At 38.1% G+C, this 17,042-nt stretch overlaps 1 protein-coding gene across 4 annotated transcripts in view; it reads left to right on the forward strand.

Moving 5' to 3' along the window:
* GRM5 (glutamate metabotropic receptor 5) overlaps nt 1-17,042 on the forward strand; it is a 510,774-nt gene that overhangs the window by 439,165 nt on the left and 54,567 nt on the right. For all 4 annotated transcript variants that reach the window (XM_025419353.3, XM_049098822.1, XM_025419352.3 and 1 more), the window contains exon 8: nt 14,005-14,944. In XM_025419353.3, the coding sequence (XP_025275138.2) occupies nt 14,005-14,944 (940 nt within the window). The remainder of the gene's footprint in view (nt 1-14,004; nt 14,945-17,042) is intronic.

The raw sequence follows: 17,042 nt of genomic DNA on the forward strand, positions 1-17,042 counted from the left end.
CATTTGGGGCTTGAGTTCAGGAACCTGAAACCAAGACGTGAGCCAAGATCATGAGCGGATGCTCAACCAACCAAACTCTCCAAGTGCCCTCCCCTCCTTTTTTAAAATCACTCTCTGTAATCAAAAGTTTTCTGATTTCATTGAAGGCATTATTATCTACTTCTGCTATTTTTCTCAGTCACAAGAGGGAAGAAAATATTTTTTAATCTTCCCCAAAGGGATCTAGCATCTATTTCCCTCAGTATTTTTACATTTATATTCAGCTGTATGTTTTAAATAAAACTGAGGCTAAAGTTTTGGAGTATCCCAGGGCTTAGTCTTTTCTATCTACATTTGCTTCACTGGTGATCTTACCCAGTCTCATGGTATTATTCTCAGTTATGAATTGAAGACATTTCTAAATTTGAATCTATAGCCCAGACTTGTCATCTAATCTCCAAACTTGAATATTCAACTGCCTACCTGACATATTTACTTGGATATCTAAAAGATATCTCAAATTCTACATTTCCAAAGATGCAAACCAGGTCTTTATCTTCCTGATCCCCAAGCATTCTATATTTCACATGGTGGCAAATCCATTCTTTCAGTAGCTCAAATCAATAACTTTGGAATCATCCTTTGATTCCTCTCATATCCTTTAATCAATTGACCAGGAAATCCCACTGACTCTTCAAACAGAATCCTACCACTCTTCCCTACCTCCACTGTAAAATCATCATTAATTGCCTTTACTACTGAAATAACCTTAGTAGTCTTCCTGATTGTACCCTTACCCCTACCTATAACCACTTAATACCCCAGGCAGAAACACCTTTCTGTAAGCCAGATCACGTTGCTGCATTGTCTAAGAACCTCCCATGGTTTCTGATCTCATTCAAAGTCAAAGTCCTTACAAATTCATGTTCTATAAAATCTGGTCCTTTGTTTTGTCTCAGGATACTTTCCCCTTCACTTCATCTTCCCCTCCCTCTAACACATTGGTCCTTTTTTAGTTCCATTAAAACACTGAGAAGGCTTTTATCCTCGGGTCATTGCCTTAGCTGTTTGCCAGGAATGCTCCACCCCAGACACCCATACTGTTATCCTTCCTTCTTCCAAGTCCTTGCTCAATGTCTACCCTGAGCAACTTGTTTAATACTACCAATTGTCCTTCCTTTCTTCTCCATTTCATATCTAACCTTTCATTCTATTATGTTGTTTATGTATTAATTTATTTTTACTGATTATATGCATAATGTCAATATCCCTAGTTGGAATATAAGGTAGAGTAGGGGATTTTTTTTCTTGCATGTTTTGTTCGCTTTTGAATATTAAGGTCCTGGAACATAATAGATACTCAATAAATATTTGTTGAAGAAATAAATTACAGGATAGAAGGAAACAAATCCCCAAGTATTGAGTGCCTGTTGGGTAATAGGAACTTTGCATTCTGCTAAGTAACCCTCCTTATCCTCCAAAAATATTGGAATCATTATCTTCATTTGCAGAAAACTGAGATTAAAAATGTAAAATATCTGTGTTTGTGGTCACACAGTAAGTAAAAGAAATAAGGTTCAAGCCTCACTATAAAAGCTCTTGTGTAAAACTCTTGCTTTTTCCTTGATACGATGCTGTAGACAATATGGAAATAAGCATGAATCACTGGATTCCTTCTGAAAGGATATCTAAAATGCAATGAAAAATTTTGTACAGTGGTCTTTTTCAAATAATGAGCTTGATGAAGCTGTTTTAGTTAATGCTGAAAAGAACAATGTTTTTTTTTTAATGAAATTCTGGTGCTCATACATCCAAAAATTATAAAATTGCCTTCTTACTCTTCCAAATTCTCAATTTTCATTAACTGATAAATTTGTTTATCCCACCAGATAAGTCAAGAAGATGATATATTTATAAATGTAACACCATTTGTGCCAAGAAAAATAAAATTGCAAAAAGGTCCTCTCTCAATGGAACTTCTCAAAACAAGTCTCAAAGAGAACATAAGCCAGTTTTCATCTTGCCAGAAACCATGCAATGAAAAATGTGCACTGTATTCTTCTTCACAATGATAAATTTGTGGTCTGGCTAAAAACAATGTCACCATGGTCAAAAACCACTTTGATATAACCAGACTGAAGAAAATAATGTGGTTTCATTGATTTTAGCTTTTGATAAATATAGCCTACTCAAAATAAATTATCACATTTTCCCCCAATAACATAAAACATTATAACACAGTGCCTACCACTACATTATCTAACGCACTTGGAAAATTTTTATAAAACAGTGGTATATTATATGAGCAATATGAAGCAGATAAATGTCTCCTACTTGCCACCTCCTAAAAATCAATTAAGTCAAGTGAAAAATTCAGAGAGCATATGTGCTGCCTTGTACTTACAAACAATTTAAGACAATATAATACCATTTACTTGAGGCTGTATTTATATAAACAGGCGAGAAAGATGAAATAGGCCTGGCTTTTCCCCAGTAGAGCAGAGTACAATCTAATAAAACACACAGGCAATTTAGCAGATATTGAGTCACTACTATTTTATGCATAGAGTTCTCTTTTTCCTCCTTTTCTCATCATAATTATCATGCCACTCTTCAAGTCACACATTATATTATATGGTCCTCAGTCTAATCCTTGCAATGTAGGAAGGAAGGTATTATTATCTCTCTTCCTAAAGCTTTTACTGACTTCCTATTTGAACTCTCAGTAGTAATTGCCAAAAAAATTATAACTCTCTCATGAGGGCAGCCCGGGTGGCTTAGCGGTTTACCACTGCCTACAGCCCAAGGCGTGATCCTGGAGACCCGGGATCGAGTCCCACGTCAGGCTCTCTGCATGGAGCCTGCTTCTCCCTCTGCCTGTGTCCCTGTGTCTCTCTCTCTCTCTCCTCTCTGTGTATTCTCATGAATAAATAAATAAAATCTTTAAAAAAAAATACTCCCTTATGACACTGTATAGATAGGCCTCTGCACATCTGACTTCTGCATTTCACCCTTTTCTTTACATTTCTTCTGTTTTCCATATCTGTTCTTTTTCTCTTGTGGTTCCTTTCACTTCACATGTTCTCCACTTCCAATCTTACCTCAGTTCTCTTCATTAAAAATACATGAAGTAATGGTGCCTACCTAGAGTGAGGTATTAAAGAAGATATAAGTGCCTAGAAAAGTAGAATCAAAGAGCCTGAGTACTTGCCCAAGACACCATTTTAAGTGAATAAATTATTGTCTTTATGTCATCATGGTGTGGGCCAAGTGCTTTGAATGGAGTGAGTGCTTTCTACTGTGTGTTCAATTGAGAAATGAGTGGCATACTCTAGTTGTATGATGGGAACATTTTTAATCTCTTTAATGGTAGGACGAGGCATTAATCTTGCCCCCTACCCACTTATGTATGGGTGAGGTTTGTTCCTATATTTCCTTGTAATAGTAAATATGAGCATTTTAGTTAATGAAATATATACCAGTGGCTGAATTAAGAAATACTAAATATTATGACAGTTAAAAATCAGGAATCAGTAGGCTTGGAAAGAGAAATGAGAGGTAAAATCCACAGCAGAATATACATGCGATTTTGTAATCCCCCTTAGGTAAGGAAATATAAACCCAGGCCAGGCCTCAGAATATTCTTCTTATGTCTCCAAGACAAAAAAAAAAAAAAAAATCAAGACCATGTGACATAGTCTGTGGGAACACAGAAAGAATACTGTGGGGCCTGCAAGAACTCAGAGTCAGAAAATCAGAAAGCCTCTGAACATTCTGATGGAAGACCAGCCACACAGGAGGAAAACTCCTTTTAGTATACAGACTATTTGAAAAAAAAAAAAAGAAAGAAGAAAGAAAAAGAAGAAAGAAAGAAAGAAAGAAAGAAAGAAAGAAAGAAAGAAAGAAGAAAGAAAGAAAGAAAGAAAGAAAGAAAGAAAGAAAGAAAGAAAGAAAGAAAGAAGAAAGAAAGAAAGAAAGAAAAAGAAAATCTAAGAGTCTGACTAGAACCAGAAGAAGGTCCTGGAAAGCCATAATTTTAATGGAAAGATATATAAAGTAATTGTAAAATGCTCACCGGAGCTGAAAATATCTACGTAACACTTTTTTGGAGTCTATTGGCTTTAAAGTGATGACTGTAATGTTTTATTATAGTAAAACACAAAAATAGTTTTTTAAGCATTGTATAGACTCAGTCCTAAGAAATTGCTTCACCCAGGCTTTTCAGGCAATGTCTTTACCTTCTCATATGCAAATTCTTCAACAAGGGTTTCTCTATATCAAAGCTCTCATTATAAGGAAGAGAAGGGAATGGAATTCTGTATTATTTCTGTTTCATGTGTAGAAAAAATTGAAACACAAATAGAGGGAAAGTCTCATAATCCCAGGAAATAGTTGTGTGCCAGCTGAAATGGAAGTGTCTGTCTGATTCTTCAGTTGTCCCTCCTCTTCTTTAATGTAATCACACATTCATTCGCCTGTTTCAACTCCTTGCTACATGCCAAGCACAATACAAAAAGCAAAGACACAGCCTCCTGCTCTCATATTGCTCACAGTCCACGGGTAAGACTGATACGCAGACTCACTGTGAGCATGATGGTTGTGCTATTATGTGCAAAACAGTGTTGTGCCGGTGCTGTGATTGGCCCCAGCCTAGAGGCGAACCATCCAGGAGGAACCTGTCCTTCAGGCTCAGGAGATCAGAAAAGCCATGCTCAGAGGATCTGGTGAATGAAAGAGTAAGGAAGAGTTAGCCAGGGAAGGGGACTAGGGGAAAAGTAAAAATGAAGCAAAGTATTCCAGTCAACACATTTTACTATTGAAATTCATACACAGTGTTTTTCCTCTGCTCTTCATCTGCAGCATGACCAGAAGTCATATTTTTCAAAGCTGTTCCCTACAAATGTGCATCTGTGATAATCCTTCCCCTTAGCACCCTGCAGTACCATTAAACCATCCTTTATGCTTTAATTATGAAATAAATCTTTGCATACAATTTCAAACTCCCCTATAAAATGTAACCAATAAAAAAGAACAAAAATGAAAACTAAATAAAAGCTACAGCCCTGAGTTTTCAGCTCTCTGAGGGAATTTTATTAAGGAATCTAAAACAAAAATATTTAATAAACCATGAAGGGCATGATACAGGCTGGATCCAGTGATAAATGGATGGCTGTTGAGTCCCCTGTGTGGCAATGTTAGAAATGTCCTACAATCAATCCTTGTTCTTGTGTCCTGTGGGTATCTGGTGCCCATTCAAGAAAATTTCGACACTAGGAAACTTTAGGGACACAAAAGCAACAATCAGTGTCACTGGTCCAGCAACCCAGGACATATGTGCCAGGATGAGGGCATTGCTTGATGCATTTGAACTGATGAGATTCTCAGAGGGGGGTATGGACTTTTGTTAGGCTAACAAATGTCAAATATGTATGCTATCACTGGCCCCTCCTCACACATGGGCAAACACTGTTAATTATTCATGATTCTCTTTCCTACTAAGTAGCCTCAAGACCACTTTCAAAGGGGCACTTGATCAGTTTGCCTCTCCTTATATGGCATCAATCAATCAATCAAAAATCCCACAGGGTTTTAATCTCAGCCTCAATAAGTTAGCATATTAAACCTTATACTATTCCTCTGTAAAACAGATTTAATACTTATCTTGTTTATTATGAAGATTACTAAAATATCTAGAATAACACCTAGCATATAGTAGGCACTCAATAAATGTTAGTTTCCTCCCTTTTTTTCCTCCTGAATAAGCAGGAATGAGGTAGCTTCCTATTGAGGCAGGTTCAGATAAAACTTAATCAACATTTTGGATAGAAACTAAATTTTTATTTCAGGGAGTCATCATGGTATGTTTTGTTTCATGATAATGTAATGGTAAAAATTGTAAAAATCAATCAACTCAACATTAAGCCTTCCCCACTAAGGACTTTTTTTTCTGACCTGAAGTAAAACATGTTGCAGTTAACAGCCTTCTTGAGAAGAGTAAATCTGAATTTTATAGTTAGATGGTGTTATAGAATGACTTCTGTCATTCTGTCTACTGCCTTTCTCTTTTCTCTACCTATGCTTCCCGGATCCAGTGAATTACTCAGAGTTAGATTATTCAGTCAATCATAAAAATTCCTCATTGCCAAGTTAGTACCAGGAATATTTCTAATGTGAAACAAGTCACCTCTAGGCAAAAGTAAGCTTTGGAGGTACATACTCAGTTTTGCTCTCTCTGGTTACCAGAATCTTAAAAATTCAGGTATAATGCACTGAATTCAGACATCTATCTATAATGGTAACTAAGAATTCTGTAACTTGGAACTTCTTAAAGGCAACAAAAATGGTTTGCTGAGAATGATTTGATCCATACCATCAGGATGAAAATTATAAACTTTGATTATGTGGTAAATATATTAATTTGTGAATTGCTATGTAAATATGAGTTAGGCACAATACTCAGTACCAGGGATCCATTTGTGAGGAAAAGAAATAAATTCCCTAACATCCGAGTGTTATAGTCAAGGAAGGATAGACGGTAATATAATGTCTCTCAAATCTCTCTCTCTCTGTCTCTTTCTCTCTTTCTCACACACACACTACACACAAAATAGGTGATGTTATAGTAAATGCTACAAAGAAAAATAAGGTACCTAAATATCACACACACGTAAACACCACTTCCAATTCTTCTGAACCATGGGAATTTTTTTAGCTCAGGCTAAATGAAGAGAAAATATCAAAGGATCAAGGATATGGACCATGCAGAAACAATTGAGTCTGCATTCCTCAGGTATCTCAGCTCAACATCCTAGAAATCAAAATCTAGACAAGTAAACACAGTGGTAAAGGTAGACTAATGGTCTATGGATGGAACAGACTAGAAACAAGCATGTTAGTCACCAGTCAACACCTTGTATTCTGGGCAGATCTATTGCTCAGGTGTCAAAGGATAGTCCTACAACAGACCCATATCAGTTTTGCACACTTGAAATGGCCTGACCAACAGCTGAGGACACATGCATCTGATTCTCAGAGATTCTCAGCAACTTCTCTTCCTCTAAAAATATGAAGCTTGTTAAGGAGTTCCTGTCTAGCTGACTTATAGAATATCAGACATCCATCCCAGGATTTTTTTTAAAAAAGATTTTATTTATTTATTCATGAGAGGCGCACACTGAGAGAGAGGCAGAGACACAGGCAGAGGGAGAAGCAGGCTCCATGCAGGGAGCCTGACATGGGACTCGATCCCGGGTCTCCAGGATCACACCCTGAGCTGAAGGCAGTGCTAAACCACTGAGCCACCCGGGCTGCCCCCATCCCAGGATCTTGACTCCTCATTCCTTCTGCCTACACAGACAAATGGAACAGGGTTTGAAAATGTAATAGTCTAGGAATAATTAACTATAAGACTATTAATCCTTTAAGACTAATACCCAAACAATAAGCATGAGTACCAATTATTACTAAGCATCATATTGTTTTTAGGTGTCCAGGAAATCAGTGGACCATCCATTCTCTAATTAGAGGTGTAGAAAGCACATTAGTGGAATCACAGAATGAACATGGATAATATAGTTTTTGCAGTTCACTTTCCCTTAAAAAAAAAACTCTTGTATTTTCAAAATATATCACTTCAAGTTATGAAAGGATAGACTTATACTAGAGAACAATACAATAAGGATCAAGCATGAAAAAGGAGGAAAATGAGAAATGGATAACTACTTAAATAGATGTTATCAAACAGGTCTTGGTTTTCTAGTCTGCTGATCATCTGCATTTCTAAAAAGAATTACAATGTTGTGCATCTTCTGTGAAACTCTAATATGCTTGCTAGTAGGGAACTTCATTGACATGATCAAGATTCTTTAAAATAGAACATATACTAAATTGAGTAAATTTATACTAAAACTACAAACTACTATAAATTCTTAGTTAATGTCTATATACCCTTCCAGTATGTAGTACTTGAGTAGTACACTGAGTACTTCCAGTAAATTATCATTACAATAAGAAGGAAACAAACAACAACAATAAAACAATAAGAAGGAAACAGGAATTAGGGGACACCTGGGTGGCTCAGCAGTTTAGCCCCTGCCTTAGGACCAGGGTGTGATCCTGTCCTGGGATTGAGTCCCACATCTGTCTCCCTGCATGGAGCCTACTTCTCTCCCTGCCTGTGTCTCTGCCTCTCTTTCTCTCTGTCTTTCATGAATAAATAAATAAAATCTTAAAAAAAAAAAAAAAAAGAAACAGGAATTACAAAACAAACATTAATGGAGAAAATGCTCAGTAATTCACAGAAAGAAATAAAGAAAGATCTAGGAAGAATAACAGGACATTCAGATATTTGTAAACCAATGCACACAGCAGAGGTATTTAAATTTATGTCATGATAAGATTAGCATTATTCTGAGATTTGGAAGAATATGTTCCATGATAGGAATACAGCAATGGAAGGAAGCCACATTGTTCAAAAGAAATAGATCTAATAGTAGTAAGGGGGAAATAAATAAGAGAAAGAGATCTCATCAGAAGAGATAGGTATCTGCAAATTTGAAGCTCAAAACTTTGTGCCAGCCCTCTAGGTAGGGATTAAAAAAAAAAAAACTATAATGATATTGTTGGAGGAGGGTATGGTGAGCTATCCAACTGATCACTTCCCTTTTTAGCTTCTGATACACTTCTTTCCTTCTGGCTGGTTACCTTAACATCTGTGACATATACTTTCCTTCTGCCCTTCCCTAATATTGATGTTATGCCAGACCTCTGGGCTCTAATCTAATCTGTATCTGTGCATTTCCTCATTTATTGTATTTATTTACAAATCTCTTATTTCCACCTGTAAATAGATGATACCTAAACCTATAACTTCCACCCTGCTATCTTTCCTAAACCTCTGCTTCCACTTACTCAGTAACTCATCAGACAATCAAACACAACATGTCCAAATTGGAACTAATTATCATCCCCATAAAATGTGATCCTTTTCTTCCTACAGCCTTCATCTTAGTTAATAGCTCTGCTATCGACTTGGTTAGAAGCCTCTCTCCTGACAGTTCTCTCTACCTCGTAATTTCTTTCAATTCCAGCTCCAAAATGTCTTTCCCAGATCAATGTTTTCTTTAGTACAATGACTTAGTTTTTGCCCTATCATCCCAGAACTATCCTCTTGTGATAGCCTTCTGACTAGTTTATTCACCTATAGTCTCCACTTGCCATCCTGATCTCCTGTCTTCCTAATCTGTCTTCCCCCACCACTAATCTTGGCCTTGAGACAATATAGTTCATGAAAAATCTTAGGCACAGTGTGGGTGATCACACCTGGGAATTATCACATAAGACATTCACCCATTGGATAAGAAGTCAGTCTGACAGTCTAAGCTTGAGCTGCCAACCAAGGATCAATTGTAGTCACTAAGCTTACTTATTCAAAATAAGATTCCTTTGTCCTGATTCAAAATGCACTGATTCAAAATTTCCTGCTTTGGACTCTCGAATTGTATTTTTGTAGACACCTCCTCAAGTGATTGTGATGCATATCCATTTTTGGAATCTCTAAGAACTTATCCAATTATAAGATTCAGTGATTATAACACTCTAATCAGAATCCAATTTGCTATTCCAAGAGAATAGTTACAAAAGTATTTTGTGCAATGGCAGCATCATTGAACTAAACATAAAGCCTTCTGGGTGGTTCACATTAAATGAAAAACATACATTTGAATTTATAAATTCTGGTAAGTTTGTGAAGATAATCACATCACATTAGAACCACGACTTATGCACATTTCTTCCAACACATATATCTAATGGGATTTTCTTTAGTTTCATAAATGATGTTAATGGGTTACATGGGAAGAGTTCAAGAATATATTTGATATAAAAAGAGTAGTGAATGCTGTCATATGCAAAACATTTAGGATTAGGGTACTAAGTACATCTAGATAAAAACAATTAAGAATTAGCAGAACAGCAAAGAAGGAGTAAAATGAAAGCCCTTAAAGTAAATATTTATACATTTTTTTCAGTTAATTCTTTTTAGCTAATGATTCCTGCTTCATGCACCACATACATGTTTCTTTTTTTTTTTTAAGATTTTATTTATTTATTCATGAGAGACACAGAGACAGAGAGGCAGAGACACAGGCAGAGGGAGAAGCAGGCTCCATGCAGGGAGCCCGATGTGGGACTCTATCCTGGGTCTCCAGGATCACACCCTGGGCTGAAGGCAGTGCTAAACCTCTGAGCCACCAGGGCTGCCCCATACCTGTTTCCTATGTCAGTAAGTTACTGTGGATGTTAGCAGCTTATGACCTAGGAGGGGAAACAGGCCCTGTTAGAATTAACTACAGTAGATAATAAATTTCATTGTCACATCAATGTTCTAAATAAACAGTTATGGAAAAATAAAGATAGGAATGATAGATTAATCCCTATTTTCCTATTGTAAAATAGTCTCTCAAGGAACAAATCTATAAATATGAAGCTAAATGCTATGGTTATGTATGGTATGCTAAAGTTTTAAAGATTGAATTCCAACATATAAACTGCATATATGAATACAGATGCCTAAATATAAGGATACAGGTATACTCATTAGCAATGAGGTATGTGTTTATTTATAATGAATAACATTATGTGAAATAAAGGTCTCATATTTAGTCTGGGCCATCCACATTTTTTTAACTTAAAAGCATCTTGTTTCAATATTAAATACATAGGATAGCCCGGGTGGCTTAGTGGTTTGGCGCCGCCTTCAGCCCAGGTTGTGATCCTGGAGACCCAGGATCGAGTCCCACATCAGGTTCCCTACATGGAGCCTGCTTCTCGCTCTGCCTGTGTCTCTGCCTCTCTCTTTCTGTGTCTCTCATGAATAAATAAATAAATCTTAAAAAAAATAAATACATAGGATTTTTTGTTTGTTTTGTTTTGTTAGAGAGAGCAAGTAAGGAAAAAGGAGCAGGGAGTGAGGGAGAGAGAAAATCTTAAGCAGATTCCAAACCCAGCTTGGAGCCCAACATAGGGGCTTCATCTCATGACCCTGAGATCATGACCTGAGTCCAAAATCTAAACTCAGATGCTTAACCAACTGGGCCACCCAGGCACCTAAATACACAGACTTTTTAAATAAGACTGCATTTTCCCATTGAAACAATTCTGTAAAGTGTGCTGAAAATCCTAGGCTAACTCACAAATCCCATTAAACCCATGATGAATTTAATAATAATAATAATAATGGTACTATTTGAAGTCAAGATCTTGAAGAAAGGAACTGGCAAGGCAGAAATAAGGGACAGAGAATGTTTTCTTTCCTTTTTACCATAGCTGCATTTAGCCATATTTTGAAAAGAACCACATGCTTCTTTGCTATCATTACTTGCTGTCTCCCTTAGCTTCAAGTAACCTTTGGCATTCAAAGCCACTTACTACACTACCCTTGACCATGGAATATAGTAATTTAATAGGAAAATCTTATACCCATATCAATTAGGATTTGATTTGATATTTCAGGGATGAAAAGTAGCTTAAACTTTATTTTAAGGGTATATTTCAGGGATGAAAAGTAGCTTAAACAAAGCAAATGTGATATCCATAGTCTAGAGCTAGTCAGTGGTTCCATGGTTAATAAGGATTCTCTTCCGAACTTAAAACACACTTTCTGTCCTGGAACTCTATCCACCGTGTTTATATTCCAGGCAAAAGAAGGAGAAAACCGGGAAGGGCAATAGCTTTTTAGCTATTCTCCAAAAATGAGTCATTTTCCTATAAGGAGTATCCCTGCTTACATCTTTCTGGCTAAAACCTAAAACCTAAATCTGATTGCAAATGTTGCTGGAATATGTAGTGTTGTAGCTGCACCCTTTACCAGCCCCAAATGAAATTAGAGATCTGTTGCTGAGTATAAAGGAGAGAATGGATATTTGTAGGCAATTAGTTGTCTCTGCCACATTCCTCAAAAGTCCAGTCCTCAATTGTTAAACTCCTTTCCTACTCACTCAATGTGGTTTCTTTATGTTCCTGTTCTGTAATAAATGCTACTTTATACATATACCCACACAGGGAAGTGACCCCTCTAGAGCAGTGGTTCTCAACTGTGGCTGCATGCTTAGATGCACTTGCAGTGTCTTTTAAAAATTCTGATGACAAGACCGATTAGATCAGAAACTCTGACAGTGAGACTCAGGCCACAATATTTTAAAAAAATGTCTCTGGGTGATTCCAATGTGTAGCCAAGTTTGAGAACCACTGTTCCTAAAGAAATATGAAAAAAAGGTACATAACCCAAATGATGCCAAGTTTTGCCATTTTTTTCTGATGTGTAATGAAGTGATATAAAAACCTGCAAGCCATGAGTTGAGAGTAATTTTTGGAGTGTTGGCATTTCCCACACAGGCCAATGGTTTGCCTTTAGGGTCAGTTTTCCTTTACTGCCCCCCTTTTTCTTTTATTTTCTTTTTTTTACTAATAAAAATTTTTTATTGGTGTTCAATTTGCCAACAGACAGAATAACACCCAGTGCTCATCCCGTCAAGTGCCCACCTTAGTGCCCATCACCCAGTCACCCCCACCCCCACCCACCTCCCCTTCCACCACCCCTAGTTCGTTTCCCAGAGTTAGGAGTCTTCCATATTCTGTCTCCCTTTCTGATATTTCCCACTTATTTTTCCTCCTTTCCCCTTTATTCCCTTTCACTATTATTTATATTCCCCAAATGAATGAGACCATATAATGTTTGTCCTTCTCCGATTGACTTACTTCACTCAGCATAATACCCTCCAGTTCCATCCACGTCAAAGCAAATGGTGGGTATTTGTCGTTTCTAATGGCTGAGGAATATTCCATTGTATACATAAACCACATCTTTATCCATTCATCTTTTTTCTAAAGTATCTTCTCTTCTATAACATTGGAACCATACAATTCTCTGAAAATCCTAACTTCACAGTGGATTCAGGGACAACATAGATGGGTCCAAATGTTGGTCATCCTTGATGCCTTGACGTCTCAAGTGGCCCCACATCCATTTCACCTCTATATTGCTTCAAATAATTTTTAAATCTGTCTACACCTTTATCTCATCGCAAATCCACACAGCAACCAAAGGTATGTTTAAAACTGGTCTGCAATGTCATTCTTCTCTGTATATAGAGCCCACAAATGATTTCCTATTGGTGTAGTTCTCTCTTTCCTGCAAGATCCCTTCCTGCCTACTTCCCAGTCTTACCTAGGACACACATCTCACTTGTATGGTGGCTCCTTTCATACCTTCAGTGCCTCCTAGCTCTTTCCTTACAATTAATCTCCATGTACCAAACCTACTAGATGCCCAAACTCAGGTAAACCAATATTTCCATTTGTTCATTCCTGTTGATGGAGGCTTTTTTTTTTCTTTCTTTCTTTCTTTCTTTCTTTTTTTTTTTTTTTTTTTTTTTTTTTTGAAGGAGGCTTTGATTGCTCCCACAGACCATATCAGGAACCGTGTTATACTTCTTAATGGCCCTTATGGTAGTTAGTAATTATTTTTTAAAGATTTTATTTATTTACTTGACAGAGAGAGAGAGAGAACAAGCAGAGAAAAGAAAAACAGCAGAGGGAGAGGGAGAGGGAGAGGCAGGCTCTCTTCTGAGCAGGGAGCCTGATGGCTCGATCCCAGGACTCCAGGATCATGACCTGAGCTGAAGGCAGATGCTTAACCGACTGAGCCACCCAGGCATCCCAGTTGTTAATAATTATTTAGAAGCACTCCCTCCCCAGTTATTTCTTAGAAGAGCAGGGAATATGTTCTTCACCATTTTGTTTTCAGAACCTAGAACAGCTCCTATGACAGAGTATGTGTTACTATAAAAATAAATATATTATGAATGAATATATGAAGAACTGAGTAGTGTAGGATACTGAGATTAGGAAGGTAAATTGGAGTCAGAGTGAAAAGGTCATAAGCAGCTGCTTGTAACTTAGGCAGTTTTCTTAGGTGACCCAAGTAAATGTTTCTATCTTTTTTTCGATATGTGTCTGTCTCTGCAGGTTGTGACTTGATCCCAGTACAGTATCTCCGCTGGGGTGACCCTGAGCCCATTGCAGCTGTGGTGTTTGCCTGCCTCGGCCTGCTGGCCACCCTCTTTGTCACTGCAGTCTTCATCATTTACCGTGATACACCTGTAGTCAAGTCCTCCAGCAGGGAACTCTGCTACATCATCCTTGCTGGCATCTGCCTGGGTTACTTATGTACCTTCTGCCTCATTGCAAAGCCCAAACAGATCTATTGCTACCTTCAGAGAATTGGTATTGGTCTTTCTCCAGCCATGAGCTACTCGGCCCTTGTAACCAAGACCAATCGTATTGCAAGGATCCTGGCCGGCAGCAAGAAGAAGATCTGTACCAAAAAGCCCAGATTCATGAGTGCCTGTGCCCAGCTAGTGATTGCTTTCATTCTCATATGCATTCAGTTGGGCATCATCGTTGCCCTCTTTATAATGGAGCCTCCTGATATAATGCACGACTACCCAAGCATTCGAGAAGTCTATCTGATCTGTAATACTACCAACCTCGGAGTTGTCACTCCTCTTGGATACAATGGCTTGCTGATTTTGAGCTGTACCTTCTATGCTTTCAAGACCAGAAATGTCCCAGCCAACTTCAATGAGGCCAAGTATATCGCCTTTACAATGTACACCACCTGCATTATATGGCTGGCCTTTGTGCCAATCTACTTTGGCAGCAACTACAAAATCATCACCATGTGTTTCTCAGTCAGTCTCAGTGCCACAGTGGCGCTGGGCTGCATGTTTGTGCCGAAGGTGTACATCATCCTGGCCAAACCAGAGAGGAATGTGCGCAGCGCCTTCACCACATCTACCGTGGTGCGCATGCATGTGGGGGATGGCAAGTCATCCTCAGCAGCCAGCAGATCCAGCAGCCTAGTCAACCTGTGGAAGAGAAGGGGCTCCTCTGGGGAAACCCTAAGGTAAAAGTTGTGGGGGAATATTGTGAGGCACTGGCCCCTAATAACCGAAGCAATAGCATTTGCTTCATGGGGCTTTTTTTTTTTTTTTCAGTTTTTTCGTGGGGCTTTTAAATGGGAAATACCTGACTGAATGAAACTACGGGAGGCAGAGTGCTGGGAAAGGGGCGTTGGGCATTCTCACTGAATGGTTTTTGCGGGGTTAATTGGATGTGGACCCAGTTACTTACACCAAAGCCAGAAACAGAGAAGTTGGAATAAAGAAAAAAAAAAAAAAAAAACAGTTTCAGCAAAAAGGAAATGAGGTCCTAAAGTGCAGGGAGAGCATAGTTAAGTCATTAAGCCAAGGCAAGGACCTCCAGGTCCTAAGGGGACAGAGATCCATCGGGAACCAAGTTCTACTTTACCAGGACAGAGTAGAGAAGGTTATTGTTAACACAGAAGACTATGCTGAGCACAGAGTGCCATGAGCCTTACATATCTGACTGTGCTGTGTGCCTGAACTTTTTTCAAGCCCAGAAGAGCCCTTGACTGCCCATCCCACAGAGACACGTGAATGCAGAATCTGTTTTACTTCTTAATGGGCAACTTGAACACTTTGGGAAATGTTTAAATATTCAAAAGGGGCAAAACGACAAAATGACCTTGCATATAAACAACTAGCCAGTTTCCCATGTTCTCTGTTGCCCACGGTCCCATCCCACACTTCAAGTTCAACATCCCAGGTAGTAGTTATTGGGCAATTCCCATCTGAAAAGACTCTGAAACTAACAGCTAATGCTTCCCCGCTTCCCCCATGAGGGACTTCCTTGTGTGAAAAATGCCTCATAAGGCACTTCAAAAGGTAATGAAATCTTTTTTTTTTTTTTCAGCCAACTGAGATCTGTATTTTTAATAAACATCTAGAGAATACTGGTAGCATAGATTGCTATATTCCATGCTATCCCAGAGATAGATGTTTCCTTAAAACCTGTTTAAATATGACAAACTTTAAGAACCTTAAGTGTAACCTATCATCCCATAGAGCTGCTCAGATTTATGCTCATGGTAAGCCTGGCTAGTAATCACTTTTTTCTTCCCTGCTTCTCTGGATAAGGGAAGACTGTGGCCTCTGTGAGGGGACAATGTGAAATTAGTGCAGCTAATAACTTCACAACATGGAGGCAATGAGATCATCTTATCAGTGGCTTGGGAACAAATTTGGAGGTATTAAAAAGGCCACATAGATTGTTACTGGGAATAAGGACTCCCTCCACTTAAGAAGTATATATAAGAAGAACTAGTCTGGGTATTATCTGCTTACTTACAGAGATTGTACAGTTTTCCTAAAGTCTAGACAAGTAAATGGAAGATAAACATCTTTTTGAACGGAAGATAAATAGCTAAATATTATTGCTTGAATGATTCTCTTATAATTTAGTCTGCATGGAAAGTCCAACCTTTCTATCAGCCCTAATTCTTCAAAGCCTGAATAATGGTGATGGTAAAGATACCATGTCTTGTGAGGATTGAAAAGCACTTACAAGATACTTAATCACATAACTTAATTCATTTGCATTATTATCTTGTATCCTAGCCTCTTTTAATTTTTTTTCTAATTCCTATATGCCTCTCATCTCTTTCCATGTACTCTGAGCAAGGTATTTAACTGAATCGTAAATCTTGAGGCAAACGATTGTGTCTTCTACTTCTTTAATAAATCATGGCAATGTCATGGTCTATCCACAAAACACCTTTCATATATCTGACATGCCAGAACATTTTCCATCTGCTTTCCTGACTCCTCTCTAGAATATTCTTTTTCTGAAATTCTGCAAGATCAGCCTTTTGTCTAAGGAAATTTATTTTTCAAACTTTTATTTTACCAGTATTTCTTTAAACTCTGTCTTCAAATCAAACTTTCCAAGGCATCTTGATAAGTCAAACCGACAGGCTACTAGAGGGGTGGAGTTGTGAGCCTATGCCTAAGCACCCCAAAAAGTCACTTAGGGCAGGTTTCCCAGACAGCGTGGAGCGATGGGGAAGAGCACTGGCTTTATAGGTCTGAACACTGGCCCTACCTGCCATTCCTTCTCTCTGAGCCTGAGTTTCTTCATCTGCC

This window comes from Canis lupus, chromosome 21 (genome assembly GCF_003254725.2).
Source record: "Canis lupus dingo isolate Sandy chromosome 21, ASM325472v2, whole genome shotgun sequence".
Taxonomy (NCBI): Eukaryota; Metazoa; Chordata; class Mammalia; order Carnivora; family Canidae; genus Canis; species Canis lupus.